This window comes from Neoarius graeffei, chromosome 17 (assembly GCF_027579695.1).
Source record: "Neoarius graeffei isolate fNeoGra1 chromosome 17, fNeoGra1.pri, whole genome shotgun sequence".
Taxonomy (NCBI): Eukaryota; Metazoa; Chordata; class Actinopteri; order Siluriformes; family Ariidae; genus Neoarius; species Neoarius graeffei.
In genome coordinates, this window is record NC_083585.1 from 25,587,250 (window position 1) to 25,613,021 (window position 25,772).

Genomic DNA, 25,772 nt, shown 5'->3' on the forward strand with positions numbered 1-25,772 from the left:
TCCGTCTCCTACCATCCCCTGACAGAATACTTCACCAGTTCACCATTGCACGCATCTACCGGGTTTCCGTATCTCAGCCCCTAGCCTCGTTTTACTGGCTGTGTTTTGGAATTGACATCCTGGCACCCTACGATGGAGTTTATCATTCCAGGGGATTCAGCTTGCAGTGTGGCCTTTTTTATGCAGACCTGGAAAAGCCCAAGCTTCCGGAACCTATCTGGGTAAGCTGCATGCTCAGTTGGCTTTCTGGATGAGCATGCCAATGGGCAGAGTACCTGATTATAGTAGAGCACCTGTGCCTTCAGAGCTCACAGACTTTTCTAGCCATACTCCAGTTTGTTTACAAATCCTTAGAGAAGCAGGACCCCCATGAAATTTTTTGGGAGTGGGCTATACTGTCTGAAGCTGATGCAGCGGCAGCAGAGGAGACAGTTGCTCCAGAGGCCGCCATGCCAGAGCCAGTCCCACAGCCTGTTCCTCAGTCAATCCCAAAGCCAGCACCTGAGCCAGAGCTAAAACCAATGCAAGAGTTGGAACCTGCATCAGAGCCAGCACCTGAACCAGAACCAGAGCTAGTGCAAGAGCCAGAGCCTGCATCAGAGCTAGTACAAGAGCCAGAGAAGGCACCTGAACCAGAGCACAAGCCAGAGCCAGCACCAGAGCCAGAGTAAGAGCCAGTGCCCAAATCTGAGCCAGTGCCAGTGTCGGCTCCAGTGCCAGCACCAGAGTTGGAGCCAGTGCCAGCGCCAGCTCCAGAACCAGTGCCAGTGTCAGCTCCAGTGCCATTGTCATCTCCAGTGCCAGCACCAGAGTCAGAGCCAGCATCAGTGCCAATGTCAGTGCCAGCTCCATTGCCAATGTCAGCTCCAGTGCCAGCGCTAGAGTCAGAGCCAGAGTTGGAGTCAATGCCAGCACCAGATTCAGAACCAGTGCCACTGTCAGCTCCAATGCCAGCACCAGAGTTGGAGCCAGTGCCAGTGCCAGCTCCAGCACAAGACCCAGTGCCAGAACCTGAACCAGTTCCAGAACCAGTGTCAGAGGACAATGGAGCAGTCTCTGCCTCAGCTGGCTATGAAGACATCATCATCGTTTCACCACCGCCTGGCTATGAAGATGACATTGTTGTCCCGCCGCCACTTGACTATGAAGACATCGTCATCCCACTGCTGGGTCCTGACCAGGACCAGAATGATGTGCAGACAGAGCTTGAGCCCATGTCGGTGAATCCAGTCCAGAGTCCAAGTCATGTTCAGAGCTCGAGCCCACTTCCAGTCCAGAGTCCAAGTCCTGTCCTGAGCTTGAACCCAAGCCCCCACCTGAGCCAAGTATCCAGTGCCATGTCGACTCAGAGTGGCACCCCAAGGGCATGGCACCCAGCTTCAGGCCCTCATCCCCATGGCCATGAAGGATGGATTTTTGCTCCTGGAGGGAGCTCTTGGGGGGGGGGGGGTTCTGTCAGTCCTGCGTGCCTTGGTATGTGCACCAGTTGAACTCTCAGGCGCTCGCCAGACTGCACGCATGCCGAGCAGACTCTTGCATGCATGCCGTTAAACATGCACTCCTGCACAGGGTTAAGGCACATAAGCACGCCTATATAAAGATTTAGAAAATGCACATTCAGCACAAAGTATTGAGTTCGTTGTGACACTTTACCGAGCCTTGTTCCCATGGTTGATTTCCTGGTTTTCTGAATTCTGTTTCCGTTTTGTCTGTGCCTAGTATACTCTGTTTGTGCTGTGCCCGACCCATTGCTAGTTTCCTCATTTATGATATTGCCTGCTGAATTGGATTGTTTGCTTTTTATCACTCTTTTAAATAAACATTACTTCTGCTCTTACATCCGTCTCCTACCACCCTCTGACACATAGACTTGTACTATACTGATTTACAATACACTTAGTTGTAATATACTGAATAATGCATCATTCCTTTGACAATAAGTAATAGAAATTTTTGAAATTTGTCTTATTAACTTTCCACAGGAACTCAGGATTAGCACAGCTTCCTGTCACTGTTCCTGACACCATCACCACTTGGGAGACAGAGGTTTTCTGTGTGTCCTCTGTGGGTCTGGGACTGGCTCCTCCTGCTAATCTCACTGTATTTCAGCCCTTCTTCCTAGAGCTCTCATTGCCCTACTCCATTATCCGGGGAGAGGTTTTTGAGCTGAAGGCCACTGTCTTCAATTATCTTTCCAAATGCATTATGGTACTGTCTGTAGGACTGTTGCCTTCACAAATGTTGTTACATTTGAGGTGCAGAGAAAATTAATCATCTGTCCCTCAACAACAGGTTATAGTGACTCTAGCCCCTTCCTCAGACTACACTCTGGAACCCTCTTCTGATGGCAAGTATTCATCCTGCCTGTGTGCAAATGGCAGAAAGACCTTCAAATGGACTCTAATTCCCACTGTGCTTGGTGAGACTGAAAAAGTCTTCAGTTGAAACAGACTTTCATATGTCTATTGCATTATATTGTGGAGGATTGCAGAGATTGTAAAGTTGAGAAAAAATATTCTCTGCAATTATGCTACAGGAGTAGTGAATGTGACAGTGAGTGCAGAGGCAGAACAATCCCAGACTGTGTGTGACAATGAGATTGCGAGTGTCCCAGAGAGAGGCCATATTGACACAGTTACACGAAGTCTGATTGTACAGGTTGGTGACTTGAAAATAGTCTAAAGAGAAAATTTAAGCAAATTATTATTATTATTATTATTATTATTATTATTATTATTATTATTATTATTATTATTTAATAACACTTTAACCCCTATGTAGGCTGAAGGGACTGAAAAGACAAAAAGCCAAACCTGGTTATTATGCCCACAAGGTTAGACTTCCACATATAAACTGCTGATTTATTTCTAATTGTGTACACTACAATGCTCATGTAAAACTGGTGCCAACAGTACTTTGCCACACAGTAAAGATCGAGATGTCTTTCCTTTCACTTGCAGGCAACAGTGTTTCAGAGGAGTTGGAGTTAACTCTTCCTGAGGATGTAATAGAGGGATCAGCACGAGCTTCTGTTTCAGTATTTGGTAAGAGAAAAATAGGATAAAAAATAATTTAAAAGTAAATATCATATATTTTAGGTCTTGAATGTATTCTTGGTAACAGAAACAATAGAAAAGTATATAGTCAAGTCAAGTTTATTTGTATAGCGCTTTTAACAATAAACATTGTCGCAAAGCAGCTTTAAAGAATTTGAATGACTTAAAATATGAGCTAATTTTATCCCTAATCTATCCCTAATGAGCACACCTGTGGCGATGGTGGCAAGGAAAAACTCCCTCAGACGACCTGAGGAAGAAACCTTGAGAGAAACCAGACTCAAAAGGGAACCCATCCTCATTTGGGCAACAACAGACAACATGACTATAACATTAACAGTCCTAACATAAAGTCAGCTTCGTTGATGCTATAAACCCCACACCAACGGAAACCCGAGCGCAAAACCGTTCATGACAACTGCAGTCCCAAAGTCAGCAAGTCAACTGCAGTCCTAAAGTCAGCAAATCAACTGCAGTCCCCAGCCACAAAAGCACCACTGCAAGAGTTCAGAGCGTCCTCCAGGCGTGACCCCCAACTGTCCACATGGGGCCGCCCTCCACAGGAGCGATGCGATGAGACTCCAAACAGACACAGGGCACCAGGATGGATCAGGCAGGTCCGAGGAGCAGAAGAGGTCAGCATCTCGATCCCAGGACCGACATGTAACTCAAAGGGACAGATTTGGGGGGGAGGGAGAGAAGAGAGAGAAAACACAGGTTGTTAGGTATGCCCAATGTCACCTGAATAAGTAGGAACAGTATACATACAGTATTGCACTGAGTACAAGCAGGGACTCCAGCAAAGCTAACCATGACAGCATAACTAAAAGGGGAGAGCCAGAAGGTAACACAGGCATGAGGGAGCCCCGGGACATAAAGCAGCCAGCCACTACACCGTCAACAAACTCGAGTGAGCAAGCGAGTGGGGGACTGACAGCATCCATACATCCCAATTTACCAAAACACTCTATGCCTGAGGACCCTCCAGATCTACTCCTTTACCTCATAAAACACCATTAACAAAAGGCTTGACAAAACAGATATGTTTTCAGCCTAGACTTAAACACTGAGAAAAATATATATCCATGCATTTATTATTTTTATATACTGTATGTCTATTCTGCTTATTTTTATGAGGTTTGCCAATAATTTGGGAGTTGGCTTTATCTTTATTTTTATTCAGTTTCATGAAGTGAAAAATTGCAATAATTCTTGAGTTGAGTGTCCTACAGACTAAACTGCTAATCTTTCAGAATGACCAGCTTGTTAATTACTCTCAGAGCTTAAAGTTAATTTAATTGCTAAGAACTTCAAGGGAATTTAAAGGTAGACTGCCTTTCAGATTTTTCAAGTGTAGGTCATAAAAGAATTTTCCCTGACAACCAATTATTTTTTGTTTAGTGGACCAAAAGCTACTGATTTCGAATCACAGACTTCCAATTTTATTAGGTTTTTGTTTTCTAATAGAACAATTAATGAATTTAGGGCCATGTCAAGGTCAAGGTCTTTTTATTTGTCATTTCAGCCATATACAGTTGGTACAGTACACAGTTAAAACAAAACTACGTTTCTCCATGACCATGGTGCTACATTGAACATCACAGGGCTACAAGTCTACCTATAGCAACATAAAGTGCAAGAGTGCAACGAGTGCAACACTGCAGACAGTAGATGACACAATAGACAATAAACAGACAATAAACGACACAGCAACATAAAGTGCAGACACAAGCAACATAAGATGCAGAGTTGAGTGTGCATATTGAGGTAGTATATGAAAGGAAATAAATAAATGTAAACTTTGTGTGCATGAGTGACAGTGTAGACATTGTAAGGCAATAGTGCATTATTGTCCACTGTGCAAAGATTGCAGTGTGAGTAGTATGTTCAACAGTCCGTGTGTATCAGTCCGAGTTGAGGAGTCTAATGGCATGAAGAATTGAAATAGTGCATGAAAATGGAATAATGTAAACTGTGTGTGTGTGCGTGAGTGAGAGAGAGAGAGAGAGAGAGAGACATTGTAACCAACCACTGTAAGCAATAGTGCAATATTGTCCACTGCACAAATACTGCAGTGTGAGTGGTGTGGTCAACAGTCCATGAGAATCAGTCCAGTCCCTCAGAGTTGAGGAGTCTGATAGCATGTGGGAAGAAACTGTTGCAGAGTCTGGGTGTGAAGGCCCAAATGCTTCGGTACCTTTTTCCAGACAGCAGGAGCGTGAAGAGATTGTGCGAGGGGTGTGTGGGGTCGGTCACAATGCTGGTGGCTTTTCGGATGCAGCATGTGGTGTTAATGTCCGTGAAAGAGGCAAGAGAGACTTCGATGATCATCTCAGATGTCCTCACTATACGCTGTAGGGTCTTGCGATCCGAGACGGTGCAATTCCCAGACCAGACCATGATGCAGCTGCTCAGAATGCTCTCAGTAGTCCATCTGTAGAATATTGTGAAGATGGGTGATGGGAGATGGGTTTTCCTCAGCCTCTGTAGGAAGTAGAGGTGCTGCTGGGCTTTCTTGACTATGGAGCTGGTGTTGAGAGACCAGGTGAGGTTCTCCGCCAGATGAACACCAAGGAATTTGATGCGTTTGACATTCTCCACAAGTGAGCTGTCAATGTACAATGGAGAGTGGTCACTCCGTGTTCTTCTGAAGTCAACAATCTTCTCTTTCATTTTGTCCATGTTCAGAGACAGGTTGTTGACTGTGCACCAGTCCGATAGCCGTTGCACCTCCTCTCTGTACGCTGACTCGTCATTTTTACTGATGAGGTCCACCACAGTCATGTCATCAGCAAACTTGAAGATGTGGTTCGAGCTGTGAGTTGCTGCACAGTCATGAGTCAGCAGAGTGAACAGCAGTGGACTGAGCACACAGCCCTGGGGGGCCCCAGTGCTCAGTATGGTGGTGCTGGAAGTTCTGCTCCCAATCCGAACTGACTGAGGTCTCTCAGTCAGGAAATCCAGGATCCAGTTACAGGGGGAGGTGCTTAGACCCAGCAGGCTCAGCTTCCCAATTAGCTGCTGAGGGATTATTGTGTTGCCATTATTGTCATGATGAGCCTCTCAAAGCACTTCATAATGGTGGGTGTGAGTGCAACGGGACAGTAGTCATTGAGACAGGACACTGAAGACTTCTTTGGCACGGGGATGATGGCTGTGGTCTTGAAGCATTTAGGAACGATGGCATTGCTAAGGGAGATGTTGGAGATGTCAGTGAGACCATCTGCCACAGGGGACTAAATTCTCTGCTATTTTTTCCTGCTTCATCATGACCCAATTCAAGATTAATGCTCTTGACGTTCTTGACTTTGCACCAGTCCGATAGCAACTGCTGTTCACTCTGCTGACTCATGACTGTGCAGCAACTCACAGCTCGAACCACATCAGGTTTGCTGATGACATGACTGTGGTGGGTCTCATCAGTAAAAATGATGAGTCAGCATACAGAGAGGAGGTGCAACGGCTATCGGGATCATCAGAGTCTCTCTTCCCTCTATTCTGGACCACACGCTGCATCCAAAAAGGCACCAGCATTGTGGCCAACCCCACACACCCCTCACACAATCTCTTCACCCTCCTGTTGTCTGGAAAAAGGTACCGAAGCATTCGGGCCTTCACAGCCAGACTCTGCAACAGTTTGCATCATGCATCATGGGGTGGGCAACTCCTTGAATATTCCCATCTTGATCATGGCTTAAGTTCATCCCAAACTACAGGTCTTTTGTGTTCGGTTAAGCGGTAGGAGTGGCTATGCACCACTACCCCGGGGGATGTTTCGATGTGGTGTTCTATAAGGTGAGTTTGACCGAGAAGAGGTGAGAACACATCAGAAAACTGTTTGCAACCTGCCAACCTCCAGGAGTTCAGATGGTGAGTGGTGGTCTCCACAGGGAACCAGGGTGTGTCATGTGGTGGATTTTGTTTTTAAGTCTGGCCCCAGCTCCTCATTCTCCTGAACTATGGTTACTAATGCCATGGGGACCCCCTCATTCCATAGTTTGAGCAGATTAAAGTAGTATATCTGTTATACCCCATTTCTCTATGTTCGCTTCACCTCATAGTCAACATCCCCAACTTGCCGTATGACCTCAAAGGGCCCCTGCCACTTGGCGAGTAATTTAGAACTTGATGTGGGTAATAATACAAGAACTTTATCTCCTGGTGTGAATTCTCTAAACCAGGACTGATGTTCTTGTGCCTGCCGCATATTCTCCTGAGTCAGGTGGCATTGTGTTGAATGGGTTAGGTGGCTGAGCGTGTGGAGTTTTGCATGCAGGTCAAGAATGTGCTGAATTAAATTTTTGCTGTCATAAGGCCCCTCCTCCCAGTTTTCCAGGATGATGTCCAAGACGCCCCAAGGCTTGTGCCCATATAGTAATTTGAATGGGGAAAACCCTGTGGAGGCTTATGGAACCTCTCATATTGCAAATAACAGGGGTTTAAGCCATTTATCACAGTTATGAGTGTCTTTGCATACAAACTTATGAATCAAGTTATTAAGAACGCAGTTAAAATCCTCAGCCAGGCCATCTGTTTGTGTCACAGTCTGGTCCAGTCCATCCATGCCTTAGATTGTGGGACTTCCATGCCGGCTCCAGGACAGGAATTCAGTCCTGCCTTGCTGAAGGCCGTTTCCTGAAGCAGCACTCCCACACCTGCTACCACTCCTCTCCCATCAGCCAGGGCTTTTTAAGAACTGTTTGGAGCTACTCCATTTGCCAGACTGTCTCTTGTAGACTTTCCTCACCTCACTACAGCTCATTGGTATTGTGTCTTCTTGATTACCCCTGCCTGAATTTTTCCTTGTTTTTTGTCAAGTTTTTCTGTCCAGTTTTTTGTCCCTGTTTTTGCCTGACCATTCTTTTGAATTGTGTCCTTTGCTACCTCTGCCTGGATTTCCCTTGTCCCTGTGTTCATCAGTTTTTGTGAAGATTTTTCTGTCCTGATTTTTGTCCCTAATCGTGTCTACCTGCTCCTCTGTGTTTTTGACCTCCTGGCCTGTTTTTGACTACCGATTTTTGCCTGAGCCCTACTGTACCTTTGCCTTTCTGCCATCTACTTCAGTAAAGAAGTTTTCTCTTTACACTGCCTGTTTTCTGAGTCTGCTCTTGGGTCCTCACTTCACCTCAGCTCGCCATTCCTGACAGTTTGTGGGTGATAGATGTTTGTGCGGATCGATTTAACCCCGAATAATTCATAAAGTTCACGAAATGTGCATGATATAAACATAGTGCCCTGATCAGTCAGGATTTCTTTCAGAATCTTGGCTCAGGAGATAATTTTAAACAGTGCCTCTGTGACACTATGCATGGAAATATTATGCAGTGGCACTGCTTCTGAGTATCTCACTGCATAGTCCACCAGGGCAAAAATAATGCAATGCCCTTGAGCAGTCCAATCTATTGGCCTGACAAGATCCATACCAGATCTTTCTAAGGGGGTTTCAATTAGGGGAAGAGGATGCAATGGCACTTTTGGAGTGGCTGCTGGAATTACCAGTTGGCAATTGCGACATGCCACACACCACCTGCAGACATCCCTGGCCAGTATAACCAGGCCATGAGTTGAGCAAAGGTTTTGTCCTGCCCTAGGTGTCCAGTCATTGGGTTATAATGAGCTGTATGGAAGAGGGATTCCCTCTGGCTTTTGGGAATCAATAATTGAGTTAGCTGCTCTCTGGTTTGAGTGTCCTGTGTCACTTGATACAGTCTATCTTTAATTATCACAAAGCATGAGTGGGAGAGCGTGACACTCGGCTGGAGGTTCTGCTCATCAACTACTCTCACTTGGTCGAATGTTTGACACAGAGAGTCTACTCATTTCTGCTCCAGAGGAAAATCCATTAGGGAATTCCAGAGAGGGCTGGCAGGCTCCTTGCTGTCCATGTCACCATGATGCAGAGCTGATGTAGGTGGCTCTAGGATGGCTTTGCCTGGCAATGTCACACCAGGATCCCCTGTTTTGCATTACTGCAGGACCCACCCACCATCACTCACTCCATTAGGCTCCTAAACCCTTGTCAATCTGTTCCCAGAATTAGTGGCTGGGTGAGGTGTGGGCTAACCACTGCCTCAACATTATCATTTGTTCTCAAAAATTGGATCTTCATCATTACCTGTGGGTATTCATGCATATGCCCATGCACACACCAAACCTTCACCAAATGTGCTGTGCCCAGTGCTTTGTCTTGAACCAAGCTATGGTGAATTGAAGTTTGATTACAGCCTGAATACACCAATGCAGGATATGTACCCCCTTTGATACTCACCAATATGCAGTATGTTCCAGCTTGATGGGGGGTGGTTTCTGGTGCATCAGGAATCCAGACAACTGCCCCCACCTCCACCACCTGGCACTGGTCCTGGAAGTGCCCAGGTTCCCTGCAACACCAGCACACCAGCCCAGGCCTCACCTCTGCACTACTTGGGCAAGGATTGCTCACCTGAGGGGAAGACACAGAAACATAAGGGGAAGAAGGAGAAGGGGAAACATGGGCTTGGGGAACTAGCTGTGGGGGGATAGGCCCCTGCTTCCACAGTACCAGGAGGGGATGGGAGGGAGGGGAAGAATGAGATGGAGAGAGAGAGAGAGAGAGAGAGAGAGAGAGTGTGAGTCAGGATGTCCACCTGCCACTGGAACCACCACCAAATGGTCCTCCGCCAGTTCAATGACTCAATCTAGTGACACCAGGTGTGGCACTGGACCCACTCTGTTGACCCCTTGGCAGCCGAGCGATGAACTGCTCCAGTGCCACCACATTGATGACCCCCTTGACTTCGTGGTCTTCTGCCCTCAACCACCACCGGCAGGCAGCCCACAGCTGCTGGCTCAAGGCAAACAGCTGGCCAACTTTCTTCAGTGTCAACACACAGAAGCACCAATGGTGTTGCTCAGGGTTGCGGCCAACTCGCTACAAGATCACATGTTTCAAGGCCGCATACTCCAGCCTGTTGTCTGCAAGCAGTTGCTGGGCCGTAAGCTGTGCTTCAACAGGACAGGAGCAGCAGCTCCCGGGCTGCTCGCTGCTCTTCTGGCCACCCCCGTGCCCCCATGCCCTCGCGGCTCACTCAAAGAGCTCCAGGAAGGCCTCAGGGTCATCATGCAGCCTCATTTTCATGAGGGTGACATGGGGGAATCCCACTGAACCTGGGACTGGGGCACCTGCTGGTGTGATGAGGTGCAGCAGTTCTCCTGCTGAGTCTGCAGCAGGGCCTCAAAGCACCGCTCCTGCTTGGGTGCACATTGTGACCAGCGCCTGGTGCTGGTTTTGTTGGGCAGCAGTGAGCTCCTTGAATGGGGAAGACACCATGGAGATGGTTCCCTTCATTGTTCCCAGGGTTCAGCACCAGTGTAAACTTCCCTGACTGGGGAAGATGCTGAACCAGATAGGCAGGCAGATTCGGTTCTAATACTTTTTTATTCTTCAAAACAAACACTTGCTTTTCAGTAGATAATCAATAAACAGTATGCAAACAGTCAGCCACAACTCTGGCTCAGAAGCACCTCTCTCCACGCCTCTCCCCCTATTATCCACTTCCCAAAATGAAACAAACACACAGACGGCACACTAATTACCAACAGGTGCTTTCACTTTGCCACTCACCTTCCCTGGCTTCATTCTCCATTCACAAGCCAGCACTCGACTGCACCCCTGCTGCCACACAAAGTATGTACTGTGCATTCACCATTAAGTGTCCTGTACTGTCATGGCCCAAAAAGGCTGTCATGCTTCACCAGCATTGGCATTAAAAAGCCAGACTGAACTTTGCCATGATCAGCATGATGAAGATTTAGCCTTTTGCAGGAGTGTTCTCTCGTCAGGTGAAACAAAAGTTGAAAATGTTGCCATAATATTCAGTGATGTGTAGAGGAAAAAGGGTGAGGCTTTTACTCTGAAGAACACTATCTCAAATGTGAAACATGGTGGTGGTAGCATGGAGTTGTATAAGAGAGAGTTTAATAGAGTTGTTTTGCTGGAAAAGTGACTTGTGCATTTCAGAATATATGTACACACCTCCTGAGGAAGGAGGATTATCTAGAAATACTGAAGCAACACCTCAAGACATTAGCCAGATAGTTAAAATGTGGTCACAACTGGGTCTTCCAGAAGTACAATGATACTAAGCATTCTTCCAAAGTTATAACAAAATGGGTTAAAAACAACAAAGTGAACATACTGAAGTGGCCAGCACCAAGCCCTGACCTGAAAAACTGTGAAAATCGAGTCTGAACATGATGAGCCTAGGTGTATATATTTTGGTCTTAAGTGCATATTTATCCAGCTCCAGTGATGCTTGAAAGTTTGTGAAACCTTTAAAATTTTCTATATTTCTGCATTAATATGATGTAAAACAACATCAGATTTTCACACAAGTCCTAAAAGTAGATAAAGAGAACCCAGTTAAACAAATGAGACAAAAATATTATACTTGGTCATTTATTTATTGAGGAAAATTATCCAGTATTACATATCTGTGAGTGGCAAAAATATGTGAACCTTTGCTTTCAGTACTGGTGTGACCCCCTTGTGCAGGAATAACTGCAACTAAATGTTTCCAGTAACTGTCGATCAGTCCTGCACACCGGCTTGGAGGAATTTTAGCCCATTCCTCCATACAGAACAGCTTCAACTCTGGGATGTTGGTGGGTTTCCTCGCATGAACTGCTCGCTTCAGGTCCTTCCACAACATTTAGATTGGATTAAGGTCAGGACTTTGACTTGGCCATTCCAAAACATTCACTTTATTCTTCTTTAGCCATTCTTTGGTAGAATGACTTGTGTGCTTAGGGTCGTTGTCTTGCTGCATGACCCACCTTCTCTTGAGATTCAGATCATGGACAGATGTCCTGACATTTTCCCAGGGCCGGCTCTAGGTCTTTGGCTGCCCTAGGCGAGATTGAGTTTTGGCGCCACCCCCCCAGAAAAAAAACCCTCTAATAACATCTAAATAACACTTTAATCTAATCACTCTATTCTATTACTATTAAACAATGTACGGTGCATGGACAATAAACAAGAAGTCATTTTTATCTTTTTCATTATTGTTATTATTGTTAATCATTATTCACATAAAGTGTCACAAAGTAAAATGACCACACAAATTCAATACATATCTCCATATAATGGGCAAAAACTCTTCCGCACCCTGTTCAAAGTGTAGTGCATGGACAATAAACAAGAAATTATTTTTAGTTTCTTTTTTGCTATTAAAAGTTAAGTCATCTCTGAAGAATTAACAAATTAAATGAATAAAAAATTCTACAATTCTAAATTGTGCAAACTTAAGCACCCTGTTAGGACATTAATGGGCTGTATTTTCAAACAAAAGTGCTATTATGGGTACTTTGTTATTGAAGTAACATTACAATGGGACTCGTCTGGTCTTCCTAATGGCAAATTCCTTGATAATATCATCAAATGATATTTCTCTTGAGATCTCTTGGTTGATGCTCATTAGAGCAAGCCCATTCAGACGTTCTTGACTCATTGTTGACCTTAAGTATGTCTTCAGCAGTTTTAATTTTGAAAAGCTTCTTTCAGCAGAAGCTACTGTCACAGGTAGTGTAACAGCAGAGGTAAGGAGCGCATATTTCTACATCCCCAGCCGCATCAGAGGTGTTGTAAAAAAGGTTTTCAACCTTTCATGAGCCAGGGCGCACTTTTTTCAATGAAAAAATCTCAAGGCACATCACCAGTAGAAAATGTTGACTGAAACTAAAACGCTGTTGCCAATATTTACAATATACAGTCATTCTATAATTTTCCACGGTACACTTGGTGATCTCTCACGGTACACTAGTGTTCCGCGGTACTAGAGTTCGGCAGCACAGTGGTTGAAAACACTGTACACCACTGATGCACTTGGTAACATCTCCATTCAATAACTCCATCCCTCCTTTTTGGTGGGGTTTTGGTCGCCCTTGGCGCCCCTGGGCACACTTTGCGCTCTATGCAATTGCCGGTGCTGGTAAAGAGAACACATCTGAGTGCTTGTTTCGTTTCCCTGCAGTCTTGACGCACTGAGATTGTTTCTTGTTTTCAACGCATTTATTATATTTTCCTCCAGGAAGCTCTTTGCAACATGGTTGCTTGAATGAGCTGCTAAACTGTCATTTTAATGAGAACACAGATCAACAAAGCAACTTTGTTTTATTTAAAAAAAAAAGTGCCAGGCACCATTGGAATATCTCGCTGCGAAACGTGTTCGGTGCATAAAAGACCTTTACTTCAGCCCAGACTGCTCAACGACACCGACAGACTGCTCCAAGTGCAGCCATAATCAAAACAAGCAACAGATCTATGTCAGTTATCTACGTTATGCAAAAACACTCTTTAGCCAACAACACTTAGGCTATTACATGGCCAAAACAGAGAATAGCCGCGGATGCGCACTTGAGCGCTTATTGTTTCATGATTAACAACCCACCACCACACCCCGCTTTTTTTGACAAATCGCACCCTGACTACATGCTTTGCTGTACAATTAAATTAGGCTAAGACATTATAATACTGACTCGTTTTCAGAATAGTGGAAGTCATAATTTTTCTCCCCCCGTTTCTGCGCCCCTGGATGGACGCAGCGCCCTTAGCATTTGCCTATATTGCCTATGCCACGGGCCGGCTCTGCATTTTCCTTTAGAATTCGCTGGTATAATTCAGAATTCATTTTTCCATCAACGATGGCAAGCCATCCTGGCTCAGATGCAGCAAAACAGGCCCAAACCATGATACTACCACCACCATGTTTCACAGATGGGATAAGGTTCTTATGCTGGAATGCAGTGTTTTCCTTTCTCCAAACATAACGCTTCTCATTTAAACCAAAAAGTTCTTTTTTGGTCTCATCCATCCACAAAACATTTTTCCAATAGCCTTTTGGCTTATCCACATGATCTTTAGCAAACTGCAGACGAGCAGTAATGTTCTTTTTGGAGAGCAGTGGCTTTCTCCTTGCAACCCTGCCATGCACACCATTGTTGTTCAGTGTTCTCCTGATGGTGGACTCATGAGCATTAACATTAGCCAATGTGAGAGAGGTCTTCAGTTGCTTAGAAGTTACCCTGGGGGGGTCCTTTGTGACCTTGCCGACTATTACACGCCTTGCTCTTGGAGTGATCTTTGTTGGTCGACCACTCCTGGGGAAGGTAACAATGGTCTTGAATTTCCTCCATTTGTACACAATCTGTCTGACTGTGGATTGGTGGAGTCCAAACTCTTCAGAGATGGTTTTGTAACCTTTTCCAGCCTGATGAGCATCAACAACGCTTTTTCTGAGGTCCTCAAAAATCTCCTTTGTTCGTGCCATGATACACTTCCACAAACATGTGTTGTGAAGATCAGACTTTGATAGATCCCTGTTGTTTAAATAAAACAGGGTGCCCACTCACACGGTGGTGTAGTGGTTAGCGCTGTTGCCTCACAGCAAGAAGGTCCTGGGTTCGAGCCCCGGGGCCGGCAAGGGCCTTTCTGTGTGGAGTTTGCATGTTCTCCCCGTGTCCGCGTGGGTTTCCTTTGGGTACTCCGGTTCCCCCCACAGTCCAAAGACATGCAGGTTAGGTTAACTGGTGACTCTAAATTGACCATAGGTGTGAATGGTTGTCTGTGTCTATGTGTCAGCCCTGTGATGACCTGGCGACTTGTCCAGGGTGTACCCCGCCTTTCGCCCGTAGTCAGCTGGGATAGGCTCCAGCTTGCCTGCGACCCTGTAGAAGGATAAAGCGGCTAGAGATAATGAGATGAGATGAGGGTGCCCACTCACACCTGATTGTCATCCCATTGATTGAAAACACCTGACTCTAATTTGACCTTCAAATTAACTGCTAATCCTAGAGGTTCACATACTTTTGCCACTCACAGATATGTAATATTGGATCATTTTCCTCAATAAGTAGAATATTTTTGTCTCATTTGTTTAATTTTTGTTTGCCATTTCTCTGGTATTCTTTGTTTTGTGGTCTGAATTTTTTTATGAATTCTACTTTTTGTCAGGTAAAGCAATATAATTAGACTAAGAAAAAAGATTATTGTGTTCTTTTGTAGGAGACATACTTGGGTGTACATTAAAAAATCTGGATGGGCTACTAAGGATGCCATATGGCTGTGGAGAACAAAATATTGCTCTCCTTGCCCCCAATATCTACATTCTTCAGTATCTAGAGAACACTGAGCAGCTCACCACAGCTATCTGTGAGAGGGTTACTGACTTCCTTAAGAGTGGTCCGTGAGATTATCTTTCTCTGTTTAATTTTATAGGCCAACACAAGCCATCCTGAATAGATTTTCTGAATTGATAAGGATAATATGCTTTGCCTTTACACAGGATACCAGAGGCAACTAAATTATAAACATATAAATGGTGCATATAGCACATTTGGCAAGGGAGAGGGAAACACATGGTAAGAATTTTACATATACCGTAGTAGTAATGAGGCAAATGTTTAAAAACCTTAAGCTTTTTTTAATCTAACTCTTTTCAGTCATAGTGAATTTACTTTGAAAGCTATTGCACAAAGATAGTTTAATTTTAGACACCAATAAATCTCCACCAACAGGTTAACTGCTTTTGTCTTAAGAACCTTTGGCAAAGCACAACGTTACATCTTTATTGATCCAGAAAGCATTAACAGTGCAAAGCAATGGCTTATAAGTATGCAGAGATCAGATGGCTGTTTTACACAACAGGGAAGTTTGTTCAATAACAGAATGAAGGTATGTACGGTATGGTTCTAAGGCTCTCCATACTACAGAACACATTTCTGAATAAATCAACCTATCCCATTTAATTTCTCATGTATTCCAGGGTGGTGTAAATGATAATGTGACTATTACTGCCTACATTACTACGTCATTACTTGAATTGGGCATTACAGTCCAGGTAAGAGCATGATACAATACAACCCCAATTCCAAAAAAGTTGGGATGCTGGGTAAAATATAAATAAAAACAGAATATGATGATTTGCAAATCATGGAAACTCTACATTTCATTGAAAATACTGTAATACAAAGACAATATATCAAATGTTGAAACTGAGAAATCTTCAGACGATGATACTGCTAAAAGTTCACAATGTTTTCACTGCATTCACAATCCGTATAAGTTTGGTAAACTGTGTCCAATTTAAATCACAATCATATTGGTTAATTCAACCAGGAGCATACTGATTTTAGAAAGCTGTCTTAAATTGTGGTTAAATTAAACATTTATACCAGTCTTTTTATGGATATGTTTAAGTAAACTTTCCAAATGATTGCTTTTCTTCTACATGATAATGATATATTTGGATTTCAGGATCCTGTTGTGAATAATGGACTGTTGTGCCTAAAGTCTTCTATTGCTAACCTGAAAAACACCTACACCACTGCACTGTTGGCCTACACTTTCAGTCTGGCTGGAGAGAATGAAACTCTGGAGCAGCTACTAAAAGAGCTGGATAGTGTTGCTATTACAGGAGGTAGAGGATGGTTAGAATAATTTGTACCATTTTAATGCCTTAAAATTAAAATACAGTGGTGCTTGAAAGTTTGTGAACCCTTTAGAATTTTCTATATTTCTGCATAAATATGACCAAAAACATCATCAGATTTCCACACAAGTCCTAAAAGTTGATAAAGAAAACCCACTTAAACAAATGAGACAAAAATATTATACTTGGTCATTTACTTATTGAGGAAAATGATCCAATATTACATATCTGTGAGTGGCAAAAGTATGTGAACCCCTAGGATTAGCAGTTAATTTGAAGGTGAAATTAGAGTCAGGTGTTTTCAATCAGTGGGATGACAATCAGGTGTGAGTAGGCACCCTGTTTTATTTAAAGAACAGGGATCTATCAACATCTGATCTTCACAACACATGTTTGTGGAAGTGTATCATGCCACGAACAAAGGAGATTTCTGAGGACCTCAGAAAAAGCGTTGTTGATGCTCATCAGGCTGGAAAAGGTTACAAAACCATCTCTGAAGAGTTTGGACTCCACCCATCCGCAGTCAGACACACTGTGAACAAATGGAAGAAATTCAAGACCATTGTTACCCTCCCCAGGAGTGGTCGACCAACAAAGATCACTCCAAGAGCAAGGCGTGTAATAGTCGGCGAGGTCACAAAGGACCCCAGGGTAACTTCTAAGCAACTGAAGGCCTCTCTCACATTGGCTAATGTTAATGTTCATGAGTCCACCATCAGCAGAACACTGAACAACAATGGTGTGCATGGCAGGGTTGCAAGGAGAAAGTCCCTGCTCTCCAAAAAGAACATTGCTGCTCGTCTGTAGTTTGCTAAAGATCACGTGGACAAGCCAGAAGGCTATTGAAAATGTTTTGTGGACAGATGAGACCAAAATAGAACTTTTTGGTTTAAATGAGAAGCATTATGTTTGGAGAAAGGAGAAACACTGCATTCCAGCATAAGAACCTTATCCCATCTGTGAAACATGGTGGTGGTAGTGTTAGGACTTGGACTGTTTTGGCCTCTAGAGGCCGCTGTTATTTCCTTTTCGTGTCATATTTATTTTGGCCTCTAGAGGCCGCCACTGTTCCTGTGTTTTGTGTTTTTTTTTTGTTAATTGCCTGTTAGTCCTAATTATCTTCACCTGTGTCCTTAATTAGTTTGTGTATTTATACCCCCTGAGTTCAGTCCTCTTGTCACGGAGTCTTTGTGCTGTTATGTTTATCTCCAGTTTCCTTTGTACTGTGTTTTGTGGATCTTCTGAGCTTTTGCATTTTTGCCTTTTTCTTTTTGAATTATACTCTTTGTTTTTGTTTTTTTTGTTTTGCCCTGGATTGTATATAGTGTACATAGTATAAATAAACCTTTTGTTACTTTTTGTACTTCCGCCTCACGCCTCTGCATTTGAGTCATTCCCCTGGTGGCCTAGTGGGGGTTTGCTGGATCATCACACCAACGAACCAGGTTCGAATCCCAGCAAAACCCTAACAGAAAGACTCCGTCATGACCGACTCAGCAGAGGCTGCTTCAACTGTCTACCCGGCCAACCTTCAGGGAATTATGGCAGCTTTGACACGCTTCGGAGCGACCATGGACGCTCATGGATGTACGCTCACCAGCCAACGTGAGGCCCTTGCTCGCCACGAGGAACTGCTTCAGCAAATTGGGAAAACCCTGGCACAGCTGACATCTCTGCCTGCATCTCCTGCTCCTGATCCAGCTCCCACTCCTGCTCCAGTGCCTCTTGCCATGCTGCCTTCTTCACCTCGCGAACCCAGCCTTCCTGCACCACAGAGGTATGACGGCAAGCACAGTGAGTGCCGAGAGTTCCTTACCCAGTGTCAACTCACCTTTGAGCTTCAGCCTACCACCTACACTACAGATCGCTGCAAGATTGCCTTTGTGATCACCTTATTAGCTGGTAAGGCGCGAGCCTGGGCTACTGCTATCTGGCAAAGACAGGGACCTGAGTGCTTTGATTTCCAGCTGTTTTCTGAAGAGATGCTTCGGGTCTTCGATCAGGCAGACATCAGTACCGACGCAGCCCGAAAGCTCATGTCCATCCGGCAAGGAGGAAGCGTTGCAGATTACACCATCTCATTCCGAACACTCGCAGCAGTAAGTGGATGGAACGAGACTGCCCTGGTGTCAGCCTTCCACCATGGTCTGTCTGACCCCATCAAGGACGGTCTGGCCTCTATTGGATGCCCAAGTGACCTCGAAACCCTCATCTCACATGCTATTCGTCTGGACAACAGGATGAGAGAACGCCACCAAGCCTTGAGCCCCCCCAGCCTCCCTACCTCTACCTGGAGACCGTCTACCTCCTTCAGTGACTGTCCAGAACCCATGCAAGTGGGTCGTACTCGCCTCTCCGCATCTGAGAGGGAGCGCAGAAGGAGGGACAAGTGCTGCATCTACTGTGGCAAGCCTGGTCACTTCCGAGCATCATGTCCCGAACTCTTGGGAAAAGGACCGCCCCGTCCAGCCGAGGGAGGGTTGTGACGGGGCCTACCCTCTCTCCCGGACTCCCTGGCCAAGGAATCTACATCCCGGTCTCCATCTCCTGGGGTGAGTCTGTCCATTCTTGTCAAGCTTTGTTAGACTCAGGGGCGGCTGGGAACTTTATGGATATTCACTTCGCCCAAAGTATCAATGTTCCGACTGCACCTCTTGAAGTCCCACTGTCTGTGTCTGCCCTCGATGGCCAAGCGTTAGGTGATGGAAGAGTCACCCAAGTTACTTCTCCAGTCTTCCTCCAGTCTCAAGGTCACAAGGAAGAAATATCCCTGTGCCTGATTCCTTCACCTGAGTTCCCAGTTATTCTAGGCCTTCCTTGGCTTACTCACCACAACCCTCGCATAGACTGGGTAACAAGCCAGGTTGTGGAATGGGGCCCTGCATGCCATGCCTCTTGTCTGCTCTCTAGCTCTCCTGTGTCTCCTGCCGAGCCCCCTGATCTCACCGAGTTATCTCAAGTTCCCACAGAGTACTGGGATCTCAAGGAGGTATTCAGCAAGAGCAGGGCCGCCGTTCTTCCTCCGCACCGGGCCTACGACTGTGCCATCGACTTGCTCCCTGGGACTACCCCTCCTCATGGCAGACTGTTTTCCCTCTCTCAGCCAGAACGCAAGGCTATGGAGGAATACCTCAAAGACGCCCTGGTCTCTGGGTTCATTCGACCCTCCACCTCACCTGCTGGTGCCGGCTTCTTCTTTGTCGGCAAGAAGGATGGGGGGCTTCGACCATGTATTGACTACAGGGGCCTGAACAAGATCACTGTGCGCAACCGATATCCCCTTCCGCTTATGTCCACTGCTTTCGACCTGCTCCAAGGCGCCACCGTCTTCACCAAGTTGGACCTACGGAACGCATACCACCTCATCCGTATCCGACAGGGAGACGAGTGGAAGACTGCCTTTAACACCCCGTCTGGGCACTACGAATACCAGGTGATGCCCTTTGGACTCACCAACGCACCAGCTGTTTTTCAGGCCCTAATCAACGACGTCTTAAGGGACATGATTAACCTGTACGTCTTTGTCTACCTCGATGACATCCTTATCTTTTCCAAGACCGTGCAGGAGCACCGCCACCATGTCCGCCAGGTTCTCCAGAGGCTGCTACAGAACAATCTGTTCGCCAAGGCCCAGAAATGCGAATTTCATGTTCCCGAGGTCTCCTTTCTGGGATTTATTGTACGGACAGGCCAACTCCAAATGGACCCTGCCAAGACCCTGGCCGTCCGGGACTGGCCTACTCCCAAGTCCGTTAAGGAGGTTCAGCGGTTCTTAGGATTCGCTAACTTCTACCGCAAGTTCATCAGGAACTTCAGTTCTGTGGCAGCACCCATGTCAGACCTCACCAAAGGGACTGGTGGATCTTATGGCTGGTCTCCTCAGGCAGAAAAGGCGTTCAAAGACCTCAAGGCCCGCTTCTGCACGGCACCCATTCTGGTCCTCCCGGACACCTCCCAACCATTCATCGTGGAGGTGGATGCCTCGGACAGTGGTGTCGGCGTGGTACTCTCTCAACGTTCGGAAGGAAAGCTGCACCCCTGCGCTTACTTCTCCCACCGCCTGAGTCCTGCGGAGTCCCGGTACGATGTGGGGGATCGAGAACTGCTAGCGGTCAAACTGGCCCTTGAGGAGTGGAGGCACTGGCTGGAGGGAGCGCAACATCCATTCCTGGTTTGGACTGACCACAAGAACCTGGAGTACCTCCAGCAAGCCAAGAGACTGAACCCTCGACAGACTAGGTGGGCCCTGTTTTTCAGTTGGTTTGACTTCACCCTCTCGTACCGTCCCGGCTCCAAGAACACCAAACCTGACGCACTGTCCAGGCTGTTCTCTGCCACTAACAGGGAGAATGAAGTCGGGCCTATTATCCCGGTGTCCCGGATTGTGGCCCCTGTCCGCTGGGGTATTGAGGAGGCTGTTCAACGAGCCCAACGCCAGGACCCCGGTCCTGGGACGGGGCCACCGGGCCTCTTGTACGTCCCACATTAAGCCCGGGCCAAGGTTCTCCAGTGGGGTCACTCTTCCCCTCTCACCGCCCACCCGGGAGCTCGGAGGACCCTGGACTTCCTGAAAAGACGCTTCTGGTGGCCTAACATGGAGCAGGAAGTAAGGTCATTTGTCCTGTCCTGTGAGGTTTGCACCAGAACCAAGAACCCACGACAGCGTCCCCAGGGTCTCCTGCATCCTCTGACCATTCCCCGGCGTCCCTGGTCCCACGTGGCAGTCGACTTCATCACGGGTCTCCCTGAGTCACAAGGTAACATGGTCATTTTGGTCATTGTTGACAGATTCTCCAAGGCCTGCCGCTTCATACCTCTGTGCAAACTCCCCTCTGCTCTTGAAACAGCGAAACTTATATTTAATCATGTCTTCCGAGTCTTTGGTCTTCCACAGGACATCATCTCAGACCGAGGGCCCCAGTTCTCCTCCCGAGTGTGGCACAGGTTCTGCAAGGTCATCGGAGCCACTGCCAGCCTCTCCTCTGGGTTTCACCCACAGTCCAATGGTCAGACGGAGAGGCTCAACCAGGACCTGGAAACCACCCTGCGAGGCCTGGCTATGGATAACCCGACATCGTGGAGCACCTGGCTGCCATGGGCAGAGTACGCCCACAACACCCTGCAGTCATCGGCCACCAAGCTGTCGCCATTCCAGTGCCAATTCGGGTTCCAGCCACCTCTGTTCCCGGACCAGGAGGAGGACGCGGGGGTGCCCTCGGTCAACCAATATGTGAGACGGTGTCGCAAGACCTGGAGCAAGGTCAGGAAGACCCTCATACAGACCTCCAGAACCAACCAGACTCAGGCCAACCGCCACAGAAGACCTGCACACACTTTCCGCCCTGGGCAGCGGGTTTGGCTGTCCACTAAGGACCTTCCGCTGCGGGTGGAGAACCGCAAGCTTGCTCCTCGCTACATTGGCCCCTTCAAGGTGGTGCGCAGGGTGAACCCTGTCTCCTACCGGCTTCAGTTGCCCCGGACTCTGAGGATCAACCCCACTTTCCATGTTTCCCTGTTGCGGCCTGTACTGACGTCTACGTATGCCCCTGCCCCTAGGAACCCCCCACCCCCCCGCATCTTCCAGGGGCAGACTGTGTTCACTGTGCATCGCCTGCTTGACTCCCGCCGGGTCTGCGGCGGGTTGCAATATCTGGTGGACTGGGAGGGCTATGGTCCTGAGGAGCGCTGCTGGATTCCTGCTCGGGATGTCCTGGATAAAGAACTGTGTCGGGACTTCCATTCGGCCCATCCGGATCGCCCTGGGAACGTCAGGAGACGCTCCTGGGGGGGGGTCCTGTTAGGACTTGGACTGTTTTGGCCTCTAGAGGCCGCTGTTATTTCCTTTTCATGTCATATTTATTTTGGCCTCTAGAGGCCGCCACTGTTCCTGTGTTTTGTGGGTTTTTTTGTTAATTGCCTGTTAGTCCTAATTATCTTCACCTGTGTCCTTAATTAGTTTGTGTATTTATACCCCCTGAGTTCAGTCCTCTTGTCACGGAGTCTTTGTGCTGTTATGTTTATCTCCAGTTTCCTTTGTACTGTGTTTTGTGGATCTTCTGAGCTTTTGCATTTTTGCCTTTTTCTTTTTGAATTATACTCTTTGTTTTTGTTTTTTTTTGTTTTGCCCTGGATTGTATATAGTGTACATAGTATAAATAAACCTTTTGTTACTTTTTCTACTTCCGCCTCACGCCTCTGCATTTGAGTCATTCCCCTGGTGGCCTAGTGGGGGTTTGCTGGATCATCACACCAACGAACCAGGGTCGAATCCCAGCAAAACCCTAACAGGTAGTATCATGGTTTGGGCCTGTTTTGCTGCATCTGGGCCAGGACAGCTTGCCATCATTGCTGGAACAATGAATTCTGAATTATAGCAGCAAATTCTAAAGGAAAAATGTCAGGACATCTGTCCATCTCAAGAGAAGGTGGGTCATGCAGCAAGACAACGACCCTAAGCACACAAGTCGTTCTACCAAAGAATGGTTAAAGAAGAATAAAGTTAATGTTTTGGAATGGCCAAGTCAAAGTCCTGACCTTAATCCAATTAAAATATTGTGGAAGGACCTGAAGCGAGCAGTTCATGCGAGGAAACCCACCAACATCCCAGAGTTGAAGCTGTTCTGTACGGAGGAACGGGCTAAAATTCCTCCAAGCCAGTGTGCAGGACTGATCAACAGTTACCGCAAACGTTTAGTTGCAGTTATTGCTGCACAAGGGGGTCACACCAGATACTGAAAGCAAAGGTTCACATACTTTTGCCACTCACAGATATGTAATATTGGATCATTTTCCTCAATAAATAAATGACCAAGTATAATATTTTTGCCTCATTTGTTTGACTGGGTTCTCTTCATCTACTTTTAGGACTTGTATGAAAATCTGATGATGTTTTCGGTCATATTTATGCAGAAATATAGAAAATTCTAAAGGGTTCACAAACTTTCAAGCACCACTGTAAAACTCAGGTAACCATCTGTGGAATTTCACCTGTTCTCTACAAATCTAAATTACTTTCCTTCCTGACAGTAGGTGTACTGGCACCTTGGTGAGAATGTGTGTGTATGTGTGCATGTGTGCATGTGCATGCACATGGTGCCCTGTGATAGAATTGCATCTCTTTAAGGTTGTATTCCTGATTCATGCACAGTGTTCTTTGGCTAGGCTCTGGGTTCAATGCAACCCTGACCAGGATAAGGTGCTTACTGAAGATGAATGAATGGTTAGCACTGTCGCCTCACAGCATGAAGGTTCTGGGTTCGAGCCCCACTTCTGTGTGGAGTTTGCATGTTCTGCCCGTGTCTGCATGGGTTTCCTCTGGGTGCTCTGGTTTCCCCCACGGTCCAAAGACATGTGGTTAGGTTAACGTGGGGCAGCCATGGGCTGAAGTGCCCTCGAGCAAGGCACCTAACCCCCAACTGCTCCCTCGGTGCTGTAGCATAGCTGCCTACTGCTGGGTATGTGTGTGTGCTCATTGCTCACTTGTATGTGTGTGTGCATGCGTGTGTTCACTGCTTCAGATGGGTTAAATGCAGAGGAGGAATTTCACTGTGCTTGAGTGTTCATGTGACAAATAAAGGCTTCTGAATGAATGAATGAATGAATGAATGAATGAAATTGCTATCATGGGATTTTAATATAGTCATGTCATTCAGGACTTAAACTGATTTATGTGTCTTTTTCTGTACCAAGGGCTTAATTTAACTAATTATATTTCGGTGGCCAAACCTAAAGATTTTGATATTACTTTGTCAATTTTGGTGTTTAAATGATACCATCATCTCTTTTTTTGTGTGTGTTGTTACTATGGTACCATAGTAACAAATTACCATAGCCTTAAACTAACAGGATTAACACCAACATCATCTTTCCTCTTTTGAAAATAGTTAGTTAATAGACTATTCCTCTGGCCATCCATATCACACTCATCTTTGATTAATGACCTGGTTTGGAAGTCCAATCTATATTATTATTTACATAACTAGTTAGATTGCAAATATGGCATTTGAGTGCATTGAGCAACACAGTCTGCTGGGCAATTTGTTAAATCATTGAACAAACTAGCATTTAAATTACATTTAATTTAAAAGTAATATAAATTACCATGAGCGGCACAGTGCTGTCGTGGTTAGCGCTGTCGCCTCACAGCAAGAAGGTCCGGGTTCGAGCCCCGTGGCCGGCGAGGGCCTTTCTGTGTGGAGTTTGCATGTTCTCCCCGTGTCTGCGTGGGTTTCCTCCGGGTGCTCTGGTTTCCCCCACAGTCCAAAGACATGCAGGTTAGGTTAACTGGTGACTCTAAATTGACCGTAGGTGTGAGTGTGAATGGTTGTCTGTGTCTATGTGTCAGTCCTGTGATGACCTGGTGACTTGTCCAGGGTGTACCCCGCCTTTCGCCCATAGTCAGCTGGGATAGGCTCCAGCTTGCCTGCGACCCTGTAGAACAGGATAAAGCGGCTACAGATAATGAGATGATAAATTACCATAAAAATACATGGTATATGAAGATGTGTTTGATTTGGCTATCAAGCTTAGGGGTAGTAATTTCCTGTGGCTATGTCAGCTAACTATTTATGTGACAGAATCACGACACTAAGCTATTTAATGGTTGAAGCATGATTATCTAATTTATTTGGTATGCTGCTATATTTTAAAAACATCAGGAAAGATTCAAATATATAATTAGAACATAAAAGTTCTTAAAAAAAATTGAAAATCAGCAGGACAAGGGGAATCCTGGCTTGCAGTACCAGAAAGTCAGGGACCCTAGTGGTTAGAGGATATTTCATCTCATCTCATTATCTCTAGCCGCTTTATCCTTCTACAGGGTCGCAGGCAAGCTGGAGCCTATCCCAGCTGACTACGGGCGAAAGGCGGGGTACACCCTGGACAAGTCGCCAGGTCATCACAGGGCTGACACATAGACACAGACAACCATTCACACTCACATTCACACCTACGGTCAATTTAGAGTCACCGGTTAACCTAACCTGCATGTCTTTGGACTGTGGGGGAAACCGGAGCACCCGGAGGAAACCCACGCGGACACGGGGAGAACATGCAAACTCCACACAGAAAGGCCCTCGCCGGCCCCGGGGCTCGAACCCAGGACCTTCTTGCTGTGAGGCGACAGCGCTAACCACTACACCACCGTGCCGCCCCTAGAGGATATTTAAATGTCTTAATTATCTTGTGTCTCTTTCATTTTAGATGGCCGGCTTCACTGGTCTCAGTCAGCGTCAGATGAATCTGGCAC

General features: G+C 46.2%; 1 protein-coding gene across 1 annotated transcript in view; it reads left to right on the forward strand.

The window, feature by feature from the left end:
* LOC132901470 (alpha-2-macroglobulin-like) overlaps window positions 1-25,772 on the forward strand; it is a 54,720-nt gene that overhangs the window by 15,723 nt on the left and 13,225 nt on the right. The window contains exons 19-29 of the mRNA XM_060943882.1: window positions 1,983-2,208; window positions 2,293-2,419; window positions 2,537-2,658; window positions 2,782-2,833; window positions 2,961-3,044; window positions 15,097-15,273; window positions 15,377-15,452; window positions 15,609-15,765; window positions 15,857-15,931; window positions 16,348-16,510; window positions 25,727-25,772. The exon at window positions 25,727-25,772 is cut by the window's right edge and continues 145 nt beyond it. Coding sequence (XP_060799865.1) covers window positions 1,983-2,208; window positions 2,293-2,419; window positions 2,537-2,658; window positions 2,782-2,833; window positions 2,961-3,044; window positions 15,097-15,273; window positions 15,377-15,452; window positions 15,609-15,765; window positions 15,857-15,931; window positions 16,348-16,510; window positions 25,727-25,772 — 1,305 coding nt within the window. The remainder of the gene's footprint in view (window positions 1-1,982; window positions 2,209-2,292; window positions 2,420-2,536; window positions 2,659-2,781; window positions 2,834-2,960; window positions 3,045-15,096; window positions 15,274-15,376; window positions 15,453-15,608; window positions 15,766-15,856; window positions 15,932-16,347; window positions 16,511-25,726) is intronic.